At 30.2% G+C, this 20,292-nt stretch overlaps 3 protein-coding genes across 4 annotated transcripts; 2 read left to right on the forward strand and 1 right to left on the reverse strand.

The window, feature by feature from the left end:
- Window positions 1–1,524: 1,524 nt before the first annotated feature.
- LOC140179805 (uncharacterized) lies at window positions 1,525–1,983 on the reverse strand. Its single transcript, XM_072219577.1, has one exon. The coding sequence runs from the start codon at window positions 1,981–1,983 to the stop codon at window positions 1,525–1,527; it is 459 nt and encodes a 152-aa protein (XP_072075678.1).
- Window positions 1,984–4,600: 2,617 nt separating this feature from the next.
- LOC112758058 (AP-4 complex subunit mu) lies at window positions 4,601–9,372 on the forward strand. 2 transcript variants are annotated; one of them, XM_025806629.3, is made up of 13 exons: window positions 4,601–4,964; window positions 5,058–5,152; window positions 5,933–6,136; window positions 6,429–6,545; window positions 6,631–6,759; window positions 6,884–6,995; window positions 7,435–7,547; window positions 7,645–7,749; window positions 7,833–7,927; window positions 8,272–8,359; window positions 8,435–8,495; window positions 8,581–8,654; window positions 9,150–9,372. In XM_025806629.3, exons 1-13 carry the CDS (start codon window positions 4,907–4,909, stop codon window positions 9,246–9,248), a joined length of 1,350 nt encoding a protein of 449 aa, XP_025662414.1. In that variant the 5' UTR covers window positions 4,601–4,906; the 3' UTR covers window positions 9,249–9,372. The 2 variants fall into 2 exon arrangements, with proteins under 2 accessions (XP_025662414.1, XP_025662415.1); XM_025806630.3 differs by having other exon boundaries at window positions 7,453–7,547.
- Window positions 9,373–16,172: 6,800 nt separating this feature from the next.
- LOC112758787 (alcohol acyltransferase 9) lies at window positions 16,173–18,931 on the forward strand. Its single transcript, XM_025807540.2, has 2 exons — window positions 16,173–17,096; window positions 17,928–18,931. Exons 1-2 carry the CDS (start codon window positions 16,656–16,658, stop codon window positions 18,897–18,899), a joined length of 1,413 nt encoding a protein of 470 aa, XP_025663325.1. The 5' UTR covers window positions 16,173–16,655; the 3' UTR covers window positions 18,900–18,931.
- The last annotated feature ends 1,361 nt before the right edge of the window (window positions 18,932–20,292 follow it).

Raw genomic sequence — 20,292 nt, forward strand, 5'->3', positions numbered from 1 at the left:
AGTTGAGTAATCATTCTTAGTAAAATTAATAGCTGCAGCAGAGTCAAATTCAACTATTAAGCAAGTAACATTGTTAGCTAAGGCAATTTAAAGTCCACAAATAATTCTCCAGAGCTCGGCATGCGTACTGGAACAACTCCCCAAGTTGCAGGTGAAACCCTTAACAAATTGGCCAAGATGATTCCGAAAAATCCCACCACAGACAGCACTGTTAGCTTGAGAGAGGAAAGAACTGTCAACATTCATTTTGATACGCCCCTCCATAGGGGAGCTCCAATTAATAACTTGCTTCTGAAAACTGTGGTTATGATTAGGAACGGTTGGCGTTTTGATGACTTTGACAATCTCATTGCACTGCACTTTCACCTGTTCAACTCTTGCCCAAACCGCAGTGCTATCTCCTTCGAAAATAAATCTATTCCTGAAGTACCAAATGGAGGAGACAGTAACCCCGAACATGCAGGGCCAATCCCCTTTGATAGTAAGGTTCTGAATTAACCAGTCAAACAGATTGAGCCCAAAAAAGTTATTCCAACCCGCATCCTTAATAAGAGGAAGTCATATATTAGCAGCATAAACACAATCTCGAAATACATGAAGAATAGTTTCATCATGTCCGGAACATCTTGGGCACCTGGTTGTAGTTGTAAGGTGACGTCTTCTTCTTTCAACATTTGTAAGGATGGCTTCATGTGAAATCAGCTAGAGAAAAGTGCAAATGCGCTCCAGACCTCTCCATCTCCAAATAAGAGTGTATAGTCTTTCAGGATTATATGGCTCTTCATTCAAATTCTGGTATGCTGTCTTTATTTCAAAGGCCCCGTCCGACGATAAGCTCCACGCTATAAGGTCAGCGTTCTTCCAAGGGGAGGGAGGGAAAATAGCTACACTTTTCTTGATCAGCTTCTTTGGCAATCAGATTTTCAGCTTCCTTTCATCTCAGTTGCCTGCAACATTAAGAAAATCAGTTAGAGAACTATTTTCATCTATTGGAGCACTTACCTAATTAGCATGTTGGCTTAAGCAGCCTACATCTGGGACCCAATTGTCTTTCCAGAGGTTTATCCTCGAACCATCTCCTATCCGCCAAATGTAGTTTTGTTGGACGTTAGGCCACGCTTTACATATGTCTTTCCATAAGTTGAATTCACTCTTCCTTCTCTCTACCTTGGGAATTACATCATTCCCTCCTCCGTATTTGGATTGGAGAACTCTAGCCCAAAGACAGTCCTTTCTCTCAATGAGGCTCTACCCTGCTTTCATCATAAAGGCATGGTTCACTTTGCTAGTGTGTCGAATCCCAAGGCCTCCTGTTTTTTTAGATACACACACTTTATTCCAACTAATTAGGTGAATCTTCTTTGAATTTTCAGTGTTACCCCAGAGAAAGTTTCTACATTTACGATCAATAGTATTACAAGTAGACGAAGGTAAAAGGGCAGATTGCATAATATAATAAGAGATAGTAGAGAGGACAGATTTCATCAGAGTGCATCTCCCGGCAAGGGAGAGAGAAGAAGCTTTTCACAAGTTGAGTTTGGTATTGATCTTGTTAATTATATCATGGTAGGTATGGCCAGAGACTCTGGAGTGGAGAATCGAAACTCCCAGATATTTACCAAGGTCATCAGTTCTAGCAAACCCCAAAGCTTCACTAATATCTCTTCGCACATTATTTCTAACATTCTTAGAAAAGAAAATTCTAGTCTTATGCTGGCTAACTTTTTGACCGGAACTTTCACAGAATGCATTAAGACATTTATTAATAACTTCAGCTTGATTAAGGCTAGCCTTTGCGAACAAGATTAAGTCATCAGCAAAGCACAGATGAGATATCTCAGGAGAATCTCGCTTAATGCGGATAGGTTTCCAGAACCCATGGTGAATAATATTATTAGGGAGTCCGATCTCTATCAGGGTATCCTTAATAAAATTCCATTTGAGCCTATTGTATGCTTTCTCAAGGTCGATCTTAATTGTCATCTAACCTTTAAAGCCCTTCTTATTTCTCATTGAGTGGATAATTTCTTGAGAAATGATAATATTATCAGTACTCTGTCTACCAGGAACAAAATTGCATTGGGTCGATACAACCAACTTTTTCATTAGTCTCCTTAGACGATTAGCTAAGATCTTTGTAATGACTTTATAGGAAACATTACAAAGACTTATCAGGCGCATTTGTTTAAGACTAGTGACCGGATCAGTTTTCGGGATGAGGGTTATCAGGATTTCATTTAACTCTTTGACTCTATTAGGATTGGCAAAATATTGTTGAATAAGAGAATATAGATCAATCCCCATTCTTTCTCATTGGCTTTGAAAGAAAATTGCTTGAAGACCATTCCTTTCAGGAGTTTTAAAACTGCCCATATAAAATACGGCTTCTTTAATCTCTGAGTCCAATATATTTCTGCCAATATCATTATACTCTTTAGAATTAAGACGAGGAAAAGCATTGTTAAGAATCAAGGGAATATCAGGCATAATATGGTATAATTTAACAAAAAAATATAATCAAATTTTATAAACTTGATAAAAGGAAATTGTATATATCATTATACTTTTCAAAATTCTCTTTTTTACTTTACTAAACTTGATAAAAGGAAATTGTATATTTTAAGAAAATAAATATAATCATTTTGAGATATAATTATTTATGTATGTATTTTTTTTATTATTTTAAGTTTTTGGATAAGTAATTTAATAATATGATATGAAAGAATTTTATGAACAAAAAATTTATAATTTGATCTTCATTACACAACAAGAATTAACATAAGATAAATTAAAAAAATTGTACAAAATCACGTTTCAACTTTCAAACCTAAATAAAAACTCTGATGTGAAAAATATATTAAAAGTATATATAATCATTGTATGTTTGGTTTCGTCAATTTAAATTGTTTGATTGTGCTACCTAGATATAGGGGCTATAAGAGGGAGTGGTTGGAAATTGAATATATATAGGTGCCAAAATTTGACAAACCTAATAAACGTGGTTTCAATCAAAGTTTACTATCTAATTTAAGTAGATCTTCAAGTTAATCATTGTGATATAATTAATTACATACTAATAATAGTCTCCTTAAATTATTGACAGGATTTGTTATGGTTGTTGAAAATTATTTTCCACAAAAATGTGACTAAACCTATATATCGTACCATAATTAAATTAGATAATTAGAAGACTTTTAATGCCGCAATGCAACAATAGTTTTAGTTTATTTTTCTTTGATCTATAAACGGGGATTGAGAAAATATGGCTACCGACTAATTAATTGAAATTTTTGTAGTGTGTCAGATGATGCATGAAAGTTTCATCTAGTTTTTTTTTTTTTTAAATGTTATATGCACGTTTTTTTTTAATGTATATTTAATTTGTATATATCTTTTTTATTTTTGAGATTAAAATTGATTATTAAAGCTAGGTAGATAACTACATATATGATACTGTTAGAATTTGACCAATGAGAATATATTGTATAGATAATTATGTAAGCTAAATTTTTTTATTTTCAATAGTATTTTTAACTATTCATCGAACAAAATTAGAATTATCTGATATTTATTTAAACAGATTATTAAATAGACAAAAAAATATTGAACTAATAACTAATTTCTACATAAAGTCTTTTACATAATATACATACACAATCATACACACTATTATTACTATGAAGTAAATGGTCAAATTAGTTCCTAAAAGATTATTCGTTCTCTAAATTGATAATTGAAAGATTTTTTTAATCAAATTCGTCTTTTAAATATTTTAAATTAGTCATGTTAATCATTTCGTCACTTTCTTTATTGATGATGTCAAAATTTACTAATATGGCACATTAAGTGACATCCCAACACACACATAGAAATCTTAATTGACTATTAACATAATAACTTTATGAAATTAGATTAAATAAAAAACTAATTGAAGAGAGAACTTAAGCTATTGAAATCCCTCAATTTGAAGTTGATTTGATCTAATTTCATAAATTAATTATGTTAATAGTAAATTAAGAATTTTAGGTGTCTGCTGAGGTGTCATTTAAAGGATGAATTTGATAAAAATATCTTTCAAAAACTAATTTAGAATAAGAGTAATTTTCTAGATACTAATCTGATCATTTACTCTTTCTAAACTCTCTCTTTCTGATCATTTATCTCTTTGTTAATAATAGGGCCTTGCGGATGGGAAACAAGGCCCATTATTCATATCTCACATGTCGCATCCAATAGAATGGGCTAGCCCAACATTATGTTAACAAGGCGTTTTTAACGTCCAACATGGCCAAAAATAAAAAGAAGATCCCCCTCCCAAAAAAAAAAATATAGTAATTAAAAATTATTAAATAATTTAACATATTCCATTCAATTTTTTAAAATAACATGTGGCCAATGAGTTATAGTTCAAATGGCATAGTCTCCCCATATTCAATTAAGAGGTTGCGAATTCGAGTCTACTATCTTTGGTTAAAAAAAAAAAAAAAGTATCACCTTCACAACATTCACCCCACACCAGTCCTAAAATGTGCACAAAGGTTCAGCACTTTGTCCTATTTATATATTCAGTGATTTCTTCTGTTAAAAAAAATGAAAAAGGAAAGAAAAGAAAAGAAAAATCAAATTTGGTTTAAAATATATACATATATAGATTAACCTGAAGCTAGAAATTTAACAGCTTAAATTATAAACGTGAAGTTGAAGCACATTTGTCACGTGAGAGGCGAGTGACTCCAAAAACGTGGCAAAACAACAAAGACACCGAGAGAGTGTGCTCTTTGCACTTGTCAGGTAGTAGAAGAAGAAGCAGCAGCAGCAGCAGCAGCATCATTGCATCAATGGTGAGATTGAAGTAAACAAGAGAAGAGAAGAGAAGAGAAGAGAGTGATAGATCGGAAGCAAAAGGATGATATCTCAGTTGTTCGTGCTTTCTCAACGAGGCGATAACATCGTCTTCCGTGACTGTAACTAACTCGCATCAACCATTTTTTCTATTTCTATTTGCTGAAATCGACTTACTTAGTTCTAATTATATTTGCTTTTGCGTGCAATTTCAGATCGCCGTGATGTTCACAAAGCGAGCGCCGAGACATTTTTCCGCAAAGTCAAGTTCTGGAACGACGATGGTGAAGAAGATGCTCCACCTGTCTTTGTGCGTATTCTTGTTATTTTCAGTATAATTATACATTTTTTTAGTTAATTGTTTATATATTCTAAGAGATTTCTGATTCGTGAATTATGCTAATGCTGAGACTCTATCAACGCTTGGTTGACTTTCTATGACGCTGTTTCCTTTTCTACAATTTGGAGAGAGAACAAAAAAAATATGTCTATATTAGTGTATGGCATAACTAATTCTTTAAAAGTTTAAGCGCATAGTAAGAAGCTCGTGAATGATTATAATTTATATCTCTAACACCTTTCATCTTTCTGGACTTGCGTGAATTTTTCCTCGAATTTCTTTCTCCTTGTATTTTGCATAGACTTTTTGATTATAGAAGTACTGATAACATGACATGAAATCACTTATGGCAAAAACTTAAGTTGATATGAGGAGAGACGTGGATTGTTATATCTCTAACATATAATGAATGTGTTCCTATTTTCTAAATTATACACACTAATCTCTGGTGATGTTAAGTAATATTACATTACATAGGCATCATCTAGACTTCATCCGAGATTAATGTATTCTTTTACAAATTGAAAGGTGCCTGTGTAGTGTGTGATGTAATCTTGCCTAATTTCTCTGGAGGTCGATGTAATTTACCCTTGAATTTAAACACTTGGTACTGAAAATGACCTTTTACTTGCCTTTAGCACTAAGAGGGATGATTCATGATATTTTCGTATTCAATCCACTCAATTTATTATGATGATCTGTTTGGGATTCTTTGTTGTTTGTTTATTTGTTTTCGTTGATTTTTGATAGAATGTGGATGGAGTGAACTACTTCCATGTGAAGGTTGCCGGGTTGTTGTTTGTTGCTACAAACAGGGTCAATGTATCCCCCTCTCTTGTCTTGGAGCTCTTGCAGCGGATCGCTCGTCTCATCAAGGATTACCTTGGCGTTCTTAATGAAGATTCATTGCGGAAGAATTTCGTGCTTGTCTATGAATTGCTGGATGAAGTCATTGTAAGTGTTTGCTAGTATTCTTGTGTGATTTCGGGCTATAAGACTGTTGGTTAACTTGACTCATTTAGGCTTTCTTTGGTTCTATTATTTAAATATCTAGCATGTAAAATAAGTTTCATGTGCTGATTCTTATATTAATTATTTTCAATGGTTTTAGAAGTATCTAGTGCTCAAATTCAATTCTATTTCTTTCAATATAATTTTAAAGCTTGGTCATTTTATCATGTCCTTTCTGATTGCTGCATTTTCTTTTTTATGTCTAGACATACTAATGTCTATCTTTTTATCCCAGGATTTTGGTTATGCACAAACAACTTCCACGGAGCTTTTGAAATCTTATATTTTCAACGAGCCAATTATGATTGATTCTGCAGTGATGCCTCCCCTTGGTGCTGCATCCATTTTTGTGGTGATTGTCTGTAGCATCAGTGAATCAGTGATATTGTTGTCTTTCATAGTTTTATTAACTTCGTGGAGTTCACCTATGTCTGCAGAAAGGGAACAAACGAATGCCAAGCACAGTTATTACAAAGTCTGTTGTTGCTAATGAACCTGGTGGTAGAAAGAGGGAGGAGATTTTTGTTGACGTAATCGAGAAAATAAGTGTCACATTCAACTCTAGCGTAAGTGACTTGAGAGTAACTTGTTCTTCTTAATCTTAGACATGGTTCATTCATTTTATGTGCTATGATGTCTTATACTTCTGCCAAATGTTAAGCTTTTTTATGAGTTTCTTGCTTGAAACAGGGATATATACTTACTAGTGAGATAGACGGCACCATTCAAATGAAGAGTTACCTTACGGGTAACCCAGAGATTCGGCTTGCTCTCAATGAGGACCTGAGTATAGGAAGAAGTGGTAGGTCAACCTATTGCATACTTTACGCCCCTTGAAATGCTTAGAAAGTTATTTATATAGTTGTTTCCTGGCATAGATTGAGACTACCGAGTGCCTTGTAGATTGTAGCATGTCTTTGTGTCATTCTTTCCTTACTTCATTATTTTTTTGTATTCTTTGAGATATTGAGAAGATTCTAGATTGTCTAGTATTATTAATGATATGGTTTACCAACACTGCCTTGATAGAATGGTATGTAACCTCGTCCTCTTTGCACTAATAATTAATCAGATTCCTAATGATAGGGTGTGGACCAAGGTGACAAAGATTACAAGGAAAAAATATGGCTTGGTTTTACTTGAGGAACTGATAGTTGGATAATTTTCATGAAGTTGTTGAAGTTCAATTTTTTACATGCTTGCTGGTTTTCGCAACGGCTTCTCATTTTTGTCTGATCTAGTTTTGCCACCGTTGACAGATTATGCAAGTTCCACTGCAGTGATTCTAGACGATTGTAACTTCCATGAGTCTGTACACCTTGATAGTTTTGATACTGACCGAACCTTGTCATTGGTAACCGCACCGTTTGTTACCTCATATCTACATATTAAATACAAAAGCATATCATGTTTTAGTTCTTGATTAAGGACTGTGCCATTCTCTTTGCTAGGTTCCACCAGAAGGGGAATTCCCAGTCATGAATTATCGAATGACTCAACCGTTTAAGCCTCCATTTCGTATTAATGCATTGCTTGAAGAAACAGGACCCCTGAAAGTGATTGTGCTCTCCAGTTGATTTTTCAAGTTCTTCATATGTTTCTAGCAAATTATGACCATCTATCTATTGTATTTTCATAGGCCGAAGTGATAATTAAAGTTTGTGCTGACTTCAACCCAAGTATCAATGCTAACACAGTTCTTGTACAGATGCCAGTGCCAAAATTTACCAATCGGTATATTATTTTTCTTCCTGATACATCATAATTCAAGTTACAATCAAAATGAATGATTGAGAGGTTTCAAAATTTGATAGATCTGTTAAGTAATTCAATTAAGTTGAAAGAAGGAATGACTAACTTGACCTCATTAGTCATCTTGTCTTGTTTATACTGTAGAATATGACCTAGACATATTGTAAGAGTATCATAACAAGCTGAGTCGACAAAAGCAATTAATTAATACATGTCCTCTAACATGCATGATGTATGGGATTGCGATACAATATAATCAAACTGTTGAATATCTTAATTACTTCCATTTTTAACATATGTTGTCCCCTTGATTGGGGATTTTTTAGAGTTAATTTTGAGTTGGATCGTGAATCAGTTGGGAACACAACTGACTTCAAGGAAGCAAATAAGAGACTAGAGTGGAGCATAAAAAAGGTACTATTGATCTATTGCTTTCCCATTATTAATCTAGAAACAGGTTAAAGTAATGGCTGGTTTATCCTCTTGTAGGTTGTCGGCGGAGCGGAACATACTTTACGAGCGAAACTAACTTTTTCACAGGAGTTACTTGGTAAGATGTTCTGTTTGGGCAAAAATGTCAAAAATATATTCCTATTAGATCTTAATGAATAAACATCTTTATGTTGGAAATGCAGGCAATATCATGAAGGAGGCAGGGCCTGTTAGCATGACCTTTGATATACCAATGTATCATGCTTCAAGGCTTCAGGTAAAATGTGGAGATGATCCTTTGAAGCTATATTTTCTCTATATTTACTTTCAAATATAAATACACGTTTGAAAATTTTACTTATTTTAAAGAAAAAAAGAAAAGGTGTTGGTTGAACATTTTGCCTGATTTTTCAGATGATTTTCATAACTCACCAGTGTACTACTGATCATGAAATTAAATGGTAGCTGTCCATATGAAATTAAATTCAAACTGTTTTGTATAGTCTTCTATGATTTGATGATTAGACATTCAGAGTAAATTCCCTTTTTATTATTCATTTTGTTTCAAAGTAATTGTCAATTACTCAATTTGAATAAAGTGGTAAAATATAAAATCAATGTATCTGAACAATACATTGATTTTTTAAACTTTCTCTTTGTCGAAATTGACAGATATTTTGAAGTAGAGACTAATACTTAACCTATCATATATTTTGGGTTATTTTGTACTTTCTAGTGATAAGTAGTTCTAAGAAGCCATTTGTTGGTGTAGGTGAAGTATTTGCAAATAGCAAAGAAATCAAAGGCACATAATCCATATAGATGGGTTAGATATGTGACCCAAGCAAACTCATATGTTGCCCGCTTGTAATTGGTAATAGTTACCATAAAGACAAATAATGCTTTATGTATTCATTGAAAATTGTCTTCAACTTCTTGTAACTTTTGTATGTAAAATGAGGATATATAATGCTAATTATCTTTCGACCAGAAAAGACTAATTATTAGGTAATGTAGTCAAAGTAGTATAATTTTGGTATTGACTTCAAAAGATGCAGAGGTTTTATGAAGGGTAAATTACTTCTATGGTATTGGTATTATGAAAAATACCTTATTTGTAGAGGTATATACTAATTTTTCCTGAAATTTAGGTTATACTACCTATGATGTTTTTATATTTTGTAAAATATGACACTGATCTCCTTAAGATTGAAGGAGTGGTTAGTGTAAATGTCAATAATTAAGGAATGTTTATGCAATATCTCACCTATTTTTAGGAGAATTTGCTGTCATTTATCTTTCAATTGGGTATCTGTGGTCTTATTATTGAGTTAATCTTATTAGGTAGTGTTTGGTTAGGGAGACAGATACAAAGACAAACATATACTATTTTGGTTTTTCTATTTGATCAGTAGTGTATGAGGGAGAGAGATTATTATTATTATTATTAGACTACTATCGATCATTGACTAAATTCTCACAGTGGTCTCTAAGATTCACGATTTTTACTATTTTAGTCTCTCAAATTCAAAATTTACTATACTGGTCCTGAGATCCAGCTCCAGCCTCCAAGCACCATATTGGTCCTGGGACCCTTTCTAGCATTGAGTCAATGAACAGAATGCTAAGCTAGCTTTGACTTGCAACATTAGACACATGGCTAAATAGTGTCTTTTGGTTTTAGTTCTTAAATAAGTAAAAAACGAAGTTGTTTTGAAGAATGAAGGGAAATATAATGATTTACATATCATATAAACTCTTCTTCCTCTTCTTGTTTTTGCCTTGTTTAAGTGTTAAAATGAAATGACGCTGTTTAGCCATGCATCCAACATGGCAAGTCTGAGCCAATTCAGCACTTAGTTTGCTGATTCAATATTAGAAAGAATCCAGGGACCAATATGGTGCCTACAACTGAATTTCGGAGACTAATATAGGTAATTTTGAATTTGAAGGACTAAAATAGTGAAAGTTGTGAATCTAAAGGACCACTTTGGAGATTTAGTCATGGATCACTTCTGCCTTTTTGCCCCATAAGTTGCTGGTGGCCACGGTTTAGCCATGGTCCATGGTGGATCACTTCTATCCACTGTGTTTCGAAATACAGAAAATGCTAAGAAAAAAGTTGTCTCTAAACTAAAAAATATTTGTCTTTTCTATCAAATATGTTTGTATTTCTATTTCTCTCTCCCTTACCGAACAGCACCTAAGTGATAGTGAAGATTAATAGAAAAAGCAGGTAGTACAGGTTGCTAATGCTCTTTTAGAAAATAATCTGCTACTGGAGGTAACAAAGAAATTAGCATCTTACCAAAAATGTGGTAAATCTGATTAGTAGGTTAATTTTTAAAATCTGAATTATCAATATAAAATATAACAAATAAAGAGTTAAAATTTATTTAACAAAAAGTCCCGTATTCATTATTTAATAAAAACGTTTAAGGATGAGGGAAAACTATATCGGACGAGTGTCATTCATGAATCATGTGAGCGCTGTTTGGACTTAATCTATTATTACTAGCATTATTTTATTGCCTGCCTGCCTTTAATTTCAAGGGGTGATTAGATTTTATTACTCTAGAAAAAAAAATGTGAAACGAATTTTTAGTGGCACATTTGTTTCTTTCTTGCGTTGAAATGATTTGAGGAGAGAGAATATATGCTAAGCTAGTAGGGTTTGACTGGAATTGGATTCACTTTGTTTTCACTTCAAACTTCAAAGTCCAAAAGAGGGGAAAGTGATGAAGGGAAAAGCTTGAAGATTATTGGGGAGTACCAGTATCATAATTCAACTAACCTAGTCCTTGAAAAAAATGGTATTTATTTTTTAGGTCTGCAATAGAGCTAAGTCTTTCTTTTATTTTCTAGTTCTATTAGTCTATTACTATATTAGATTACTTGGTAGAGAAAATAAAGCTCTGTTTCCCTTTTCGGTGGGACAAATACAGTTGGAGAAATATTTTAATGATTTTGCCATTTTGGAATATAAGTAGTATTAAATGAATAAATCATTGATCAACTAAGTTTCCAAATTCCAATAACCCAAAGAATTCTTCTTTTGCTGCTGCTTTTATTTTTTATTTTTTTTCTCTACTTTCTCTCTATTTCTCCTTCATCTTTTTTCGCTTTTTGTTTCGTTTTTTTTCCTTAGAATTTCTGTTTTTTTTTCTCAAATACTTTGTGTTTTTTTTTTTTTACTAAAAATCTATTATTTTGGTTATAAAATTTTTTATATTGATTTCATAAATTTCTGTTATTTGAAAATAATTAAAAACTTAGTTAAAAAAATTGTGCATAAAAAAATTGTTCACTTAACATTTTTTCTATTTTATCCATCTTATAAATATAACCACTTACTTTTATTTTTTTTATATGGAATAGATAAAATAAAATAAAAAAGAAATTACAGATTAGGAATATATCCTATCATGACAATCAGGTAAAGTTTTTTAAAGCTTAATATTAGGCTACAAAGTGAGGTTGATTGATTTACTTACTTGATATTAATCTTAATCAAGTATATAAGCATAAGGATATTCCTTTTGAAACCTTTTTATATGTCGTATATATAATATAAGGCTCAATTTTTTGTATTTGAAGCTACTAAATATCTATGCTTTCTTGTTATGATTTTAGTTGGAATAAAGTTAACGTTAGCATAATTTTATTTACTCCTAAATAAAGTAATCTTTGACTACTTTAACAGTAACACCTTAAGTGTTCACAAACTGTGATTTCATTTCTGCGGAATCGTTTCAAAGTGCAGCTTTTACTTAGATACACCTTTTTTACTTCTCCTTTTTCTTTTGCCTTTCCCTTTTTCAAAAAAAAAAAAAAAATTTCCGCCCTTTATTTAGGTCATTATTTTTAATGCTGCCTTGAGTGGTTGGCTGGTGAATTCAACCAAACAAGAAATACTCATAAAAAAAATTGTATGTTTAGAAAAACATTCATATTAAGTGTATATAAAAATTCAACTATAATAAACTATTATATATAAATATGTATTTGACATCTTATAAAAAGTTTTTATTATATATTACTATAAACAGTTTTGATTATTCTACTATTCTATATTTGATTATTTTGACAACTAATTATTTAGTTAAAAAAATATAGATTAATATATATAAATATATACAAATACATAATAATTAATTTAATAGCTAATTTTTAGTCTATATAAAGCATTTTTGTAAAAAAAATGTATATTTCACAAATGGTTGTGCTGTTAATAAAAAAGAGAAAAATGTTTACTAAAAATAGAATTAACGTATATCTAATGCATGCTTTAGAATAACTTATTTTTATATATTATTTAAAATTAAAATATAAGTAGTTATAATTAGATTACACATTAAATTCATTCCAGAAGAATTATTTTATTGAGTAAAGTATCGTTTTTGTCCCTAATATTTGGGGTAAATCCTATTTGTGTCCCTAACATTTAAATCGTCTTATTTGTATCCTTAACGTTTGTAAAAGTGATTCAATGTTATCCTGTCGTCAATTACACATCATGAACGCTTTAGTTTGAGTTTTAAAAATCTCTTCTTGAAGTTAGAATACAAATGTCTGGGATAGAATCGATGATCTACTATGAAAAATAGCTCATCAAATGTTGAAACTAATTCCTACAACATTTACATAATTCACTTTTCTAGAGACATAATTGAATCTAAACATAAATAGTGGGTATAATATTAAAATCGAACACATCCAAGTGAGACCTAATTGAGAATGAATACATCCAAGTGAGAATAATTGAAAAATATAATCTGATTTGTTAGTATAATTGATAGTAGAATAATATTAAATCACTTTTATAAACGTTAAGGATACAAATAGGACTTACCCCAAACGTTGGGACAAAAACGATACTTTACTCTATTTTATTTTATCTTATCAGTAGATAATGATTTATTTTAAAGAAAAGTGTGTACTGTCCCAAACCCAACTATGAATAAGTGGGACTGTTATTATGAGCACTAGCCACTAGATAATGGATTCATGTGATTGATCTCAGTACATGTGGAGACAGGGAACTGTGTCTTCTAGAAAGTTAATCAAAGTGTACCTTTCTAAATTCTTAATAACCATAGCATTTTCTTCTTCTTTTTTTTTTTAAATATATATATTTTTAATAATTTTTCAATTCAACATTATTTTCAATTTTTGACCAAATATTTTTTGAAAAAGAAAATTTAAAAAGCCATTTCATATGAAGGAATTGATGCCGCTCAGCGTGTTTTTAGTAATGTATTTATATAAGAGTACATACAAATTAAATTCAAGAAATTAGGTTCTGATTTTAAAATATAAATTCATAGATAATAAAAATCTCTTAAGTAAAAAAAAAAGGGGGGGGGTATTTTAATTATTCATTATTTTATACAATCAAAGTTGTAGAAATCAAATATGATGACCTAAGCTGGAGGCTCTTTAAGAAAGTTTAATTAAGCAACTAGTTACTCTCATTTTCTCAAGATGTGGCATAAGTCATAGCTTAGGCACCAAATTTCAATTGGATATCAGCACGTGGATGAAATTATATTAAGGTAGAGCATTTTCAATCTTATCGCTGGAGTTTCATGAAATTGCAAACTTTCTGTTCGGCTTATTAAGGTAGAGCATTTTCAAATTCAGATAACGATAATACTTTGTGTTTGTTACTAAAATTTTACACTACGTATTCGAAATAGATGCCAAGAATCGAATAAAAAAGAGAGGAAATTATGAGGTTATAAAATCATTATACAATTTTACATGCTTTAATTTATTTTATGATCTTCTTTGTAGTCATTAAATGTGTTAAAATTTAAAAATTTTTATTATTATATTTTGAACATGTATTTTTAGAGCATAATTTAGTCAAATTTAATATAATATTATAGAAATAATAATGTAAAAGTTTATTTTCTAAACTATAAATAACTACTTTTAGTTGAAATATGAAAAATTGATGTGTCTAAATTCTAAAAAGATCAGGTTATTTTAACTAATTATAAATTATTACGGATGCTTAAGATTCGATTCGGATCTAAGCTATATTTTGTCGGATTTTGGTTTGTTATTTTTAAGTATTATTTTTGGGTTGGGTTTAGATTACTTGATCCGGTTTAAAGTTATCTTTTACAATAAAAAATATATATATATATATATTTTAGAGCAAAATTAATGTTACATTATATTTTAATTAATATTTTTTATATTATGTGATAATATTTTTATTTTAAAATAATTTATTTTGATATAAATATGATATAACATTGTTAAATTTAATTTTTAAAAATAATATTTTAATATTTTAATATATAAAATTTACAATTTTGTATATACTAATTTTAACATCAAACCGATCCAGTTTAATCTGTTTTATTTTTTGGATAACTCTGAATCCGATCAAAATAGACCCAATATTCTTTTAAGGCCAAATCCAGATCTATTTAAACGTGACTCTAACTCCATCCATAAATACCTCCATAAATTATTAATTATATTTTGTGTTATTTTAAAACAATGTGTACACAATATCAAATTCAAAGTAGTGATGATTTAAATGTGATAAGGTACTAAATTAACATCTAAATCTTTAGTGCACTCCACTGTGAAGCTAGGCAAAACTAATTTAAATGGTTTAACATTTTAGCTAAACAATTTTTTTTTGTGGTATTTCTAAGTTTAATAGGTTAAAAATTAATCTATTGTCGATTGAAATTTTATTTAAAAGTTTATTATTGGTCAATAAATTACTGTATATACAAGATAAATTCAAACTCTTAATACTTATTTAAATAAATTAATGAATTAACTACTAAACTAATTCAAATTGATTTTAGGTAAACAATTCTGACATGCATGTATATTTATTCAATGTATCTTATTTATTTATTCTCATAATTAATAAACTTAATAGAATTGAAAGAAACAAATGGTAAGTGAATGCATTATTTTAATGAATTTAATAGCATTGCCTAAGTTACTAGCTATCATGCTTATCAATATCAATATACAGAAAAATGTAGCGAGTTTATAATTCATTTTTATTATTACATTGGATTTAAGTCTTATGTGATGATAAATAAGACGTAAATTGAGCCAATAAGTAATAGCTCAAATGACATAATCTTTCCATACTTATCTAAGAGGTTGCGGGTTCGAGTCTTCATATTTTTGGTAAAAAAAAAAAGACGTAAATTGACATAATATTTGATAATATATGTATATATAATTCGATCTTTTATAAGGTCAACTCTTTTATCTTTTATATTATTATTTGATAATATATTTTATACAATCTTTTATCTTCTTTAAATATAGATAATGTTTTTTTTTTAATAAATATAATTGAGTATAGACAAAGAGAAATTAAAGAAGTAGTAGTATACTATAGTATGCAAGAACACCTTTGATCGTAGTTAAGCAAAACAAAGAAATAATAATATTAGTAAAAAGAGAAGAAATTGAAATGGGCCATAAAATAAAAAAAAATAAAGATCTTTATATACATATTTCTATGATTAGTAATCAAACATTGAAAAAATACTTTAAAATTCTTGGAAGTGGATTAAAGAGTTTAGAAGTCGAAAGCACACTAGATTTAATATATATTAATATATCAATATAATATTAAGATGCATTTAATTTGATTTTTTATTATTTTTATTTTTATCTTTTATTTTTTTATAAAATTTTATTAAAAATAAAAATTTCTAAAAATAAAAATTAAAAATAAAAAAATGCAAACCAAAGGCACCTGGTTGTCTATACATATTGTATCTAGTTATGTATCCTCTTTCTATTGAGCCACCCTCACAAAAGAAAAAGGAACCATCACATCACATATGTTATTCTAATTAGAGTAATGTATACACTAAAATCAGCCATCAAATTCTGCCATCAGTATAAAATACATGCTAGAATATAAATACATATTGAAAATAAATTAAATCACACATATATTTATACATAAATACATTGGTGGTTGATTTTAGTATACAAATAACATTATAGCCATTATATATCCAAACCTTAATTTTAAGAATAATGACCTCTCTTCCCTCTTAATTTATTTGTTTTCTCTATTTCTTGTTTCTACAAATAAAATCACCATTCAATTGTCTCACTCACTCACTCCTCAGATCACTCTCCTTTCTATTATATATATGGCTACTTCCTCATCAACCTTCCTTCTCTCTTGTTTTCTTTAATTAGGTTCCTCTGATCTCCATATATAATCATATCATACCAATATTATTTATATATTGTAGTGAAATTAAATATGTTAGAATTTGTAGAACTCCCGGATTGTTTTTACCCTAGGGATGCAATTACCATAATAACCCCATGTGCTCCAACACCAAAGCATTCACTCTATCTATCAAATCTTGATGATCAAAAGTTCCTAAGGTTCTCAATTAAGTACTTGTACTTGTTCAAGAAATCAGTGAGCATTGAAGCTTTGAAGTGTTCCTTGTCAAGGGTTCTTGTTGATTACTACCCTTTGGCTGGGAGATTAAGGAAGAACAATAATAATGATGATGATGATCACAAGCTTGAGGTGGATTGCAATGGAGAAGGTGCTGTTCTTGCTGAGGCTTTCATGGATTCAACTATTGAAGACTTGATTGAAGCTTCTAAGGTTCCAAACAAGTCATGGAGGAAGCTTATGTATAAGGTTGAAGCTCAAAGTTTCTTGGATATTCCTCCTCTTGTTCTTCAGGTTATATTCATTTCTTTGTTAAAACTCTGTATTATTAACCAACTTGGATTGGTCGAGCGATCAGCTCGTCCGCTTCAATAAATATTGGAGATTTGAATTAAATTTTTAAAAAAATAATTAAATTTTAAATTTATTATTAAAAAATTATTTATATATATGCATTTGATTAAATTATTATGTAAAAGTTTTTACATTGTTAATGTCTAAAATATTATAATATTATGTAAAATAAATGGAATTTATAATTCGTCTTATATGATCTTATAGTTTATCTATATTCAGCACATGGGACATGAAAAAAAATTTAGATACTAGATATCTTCTATAAAATGATGATACTTCCTTGACACTATGATCACTAAATTATATTTTTCTTTACTTTCTCTAAGTAACTCTGCATAGATAGTGAGATCAGAAAGTTTTGTTATTTTTCTTGTTTATTTGTTCTTGTAAAGCCCATCAAAGTTGATTACCATATAATGAGTGATGAAGGGTAAAAGATATTTTGTATTTATTGGTAAACTATGAATTAAATATTTGTAAGGACATGATAATTGTTTAATAATAATAATAATAATAATAATAATAATAATAATAATAATAATAATAGATTTTCTATTTCTTTAAAAGGAAAATAGAAAAATGTTAATTAGTCCATCTTTGGTTGCTTTCCAAAAGCATGCTTAGTGGTGACAACAACGGTGCTTGTAGTCATTAGTCCTTTTCAATTTTTTCAAAAAAAAAATCTATTAAAAAAATAAAAAGATATTTAGAAATTGACTATATTGCCCTCACTTTTTTCTTCTTTTGACTTTGTAAACCTTTTTTCAGGTAACTAATCTCCGTTGTGGGGGCATGATCCTGTGCACCGCGATCAACCACTGTCTATGCGACGGCATAGGCACTTCACAGTTTCTACATGCGTGGGCCCAACTCACCAAGAACCCCAACACTAAATTGACCATTATACCCTTCCATGGGAGACACGTGTTAAAATCTCGTGATCCCCCTCAGGTGAGGTTTCCGCTCCCGGGATACACCAAAACAAAACCCACTCAACAAGTTGAACTCCTTAAGTTGATGCAATCTCAACCGTTAGTTGCCACGTCATTTACCTTTGGATCCCACCAAGTTCTTCAATTGAAGAAACAATGCATTCCCTCCCTAAAATGCACAACCTTTGAGGTCATGGCGGCACACACGTGGCGCTCGTGGATTGGCTCGCTTAACTTAAATTCTGACCTCACAGTGAAATTACTCTTTTCTATTAACATAAGAAAAAGTATGAACCTCCCACAAGGGTATTATGGGAATGGATTTGTTCTAGGATGTGCACAAAGTAAAGTGAAGGATTTAGTGTGTAATAATAATAATAATAATAATAATAATAATAATCTTCATCATGGTGTGAAATTGGTTCAACAAGCTAAGGCTACTACTTGGGACAATAATGGTGAGTACATTAGGTCCATGATTGATTTCTTGGAGGACAAGAATGTGAGAACTGATCTTTCTGCTAGTATGGTTATATCACAATGGTCTAAACTAGGGTTAGAAGATTTGGATTTTGGAGAAGGGAAGCCATTGCACATGGGACCTTTAACAAGTGATGTCTATTGCTTGTTCTTACCGGTGGTCGGCGACGCCGACGCGGTTAGGGTTCTCGTGTCGGTGCCGGAAAGTATGGTGGAGAGCTTCCGGCACCACATGATGGTGAAGGAAAGTTGGGAAAGTCATCGTGAGAAGAATAATGAGGATGTTAACACAAATGGATATCATGTGGAAGAAAAGTTGTTTGTATGAACTACATATATCAATAATTTTATAATTCAATATATCAAGTTGCACTTTTTAGTGGGGATGGGAAAAAAAACCTTTATTTATTGTTAAACATATCTTTTATATCATTTGCAAGTTTTATTTAATTTTATCATCACTCTCCCTTTAGTTAGTGTCATATCTTAATAATAAGAATAATGATGAGTGGGATGAATCTATGTAATCAAGTCTTAGTGCATATAAACTAGTAACAATTTGATTTAATTAATGATGCATGTATTCTCCTTTCCAATCATCATTTAGTGAGTGATGCCTATCCTTTGCGCTGCTAATTATTTTTTTTATAGACATCGGGCCTAAAGCCCAAAAAAAAAGAAAAATTAGACAGAAATTATTTTTAAAAAAGCAATTTTAATAAAATATGTATGAAATTTTAAAAAAATACACAAGAAAATAGATTAAAAAATGATATTTCACCTGAAGTTAATGTTTTCGTCATGTCAATTTATCTGCATAAACATTCGCTTAATTCATGAACGATGTTCCAAATTTCTAATTGTTTTTAATAGTGAAAATTAATACTTTTTAAGAGTACAATTCAATAATTTTTGGAAGGTAGAAACTTACTACTACTTTAGAATTCACTTTCATACAAACTACTACTTAGTGCCATTAAGTATGAAGGTCTAAAAATATGTTATAATTATGACAAATAAAGTGTGAAAGCTTGCCTAAATGATTTTAATTACAACAGATTTTTCTTTAATCTTTTTTTATTAAAAAAAACAGCTAACACTTACAAACTTGTAGACAAATTAATTGCTTTTTTTTAATCTAAAAGATTATCATAGTGATTCACAACATTTTTTTAAAATATTTTTTCATAATTAAAAATTAATTTATTATGAATTTAAATTTCATTTAATTTTTTTTATTAACTGATACATTACTATATATAGAACATAAGATTGGAAGTGACAACCATAAAATTTGGAACCACATTTTATGGGATATGTTCCAAAATTCAAAAGATAATTTGATTCATGAATGACCACATTGGCATTATTGAAGCGATAAAAGGAATAATATATAGCATGTGTGGCTTCCTCAATGATTCAGATTAAAACACAAAGGTGATATTGTCCATTCATGTAGCTTTGCTTATTAACCTTCTAGTGTGTTTGTGTGTGTTGTCATTGTATGCACAAATGCACATGATCTAAGCTCTATAAGCCTTAGCAGTGACATTATCACATTAATGATAAGATTCTAAAGGTTCTCACTATGTACATAACATTTCATCAATCATATCAAATTCAAATTCAATAATCTAATGGCCCATATGATTTTGAATTTTCACTGTTGTATATACTATATATCTTCTGATTTAATAAGTATATAGCTCGATTCAGTGCAC

This window comes from Arachis hypogaea, chromosome 16 (assembly GCF_003086295.3).
Source record: "Arachis hypogaea cultivar Tifrunner chromosome 16, arahy.Tifrunner.gnm2.J5K5, whole genome shotgun sequence".
NCBI lineage: Eukaryota > Viridiplantae > Streptophyta > Magnoliopsida > Fabales > Fabaceae > Arachis > Arachis hypogaea.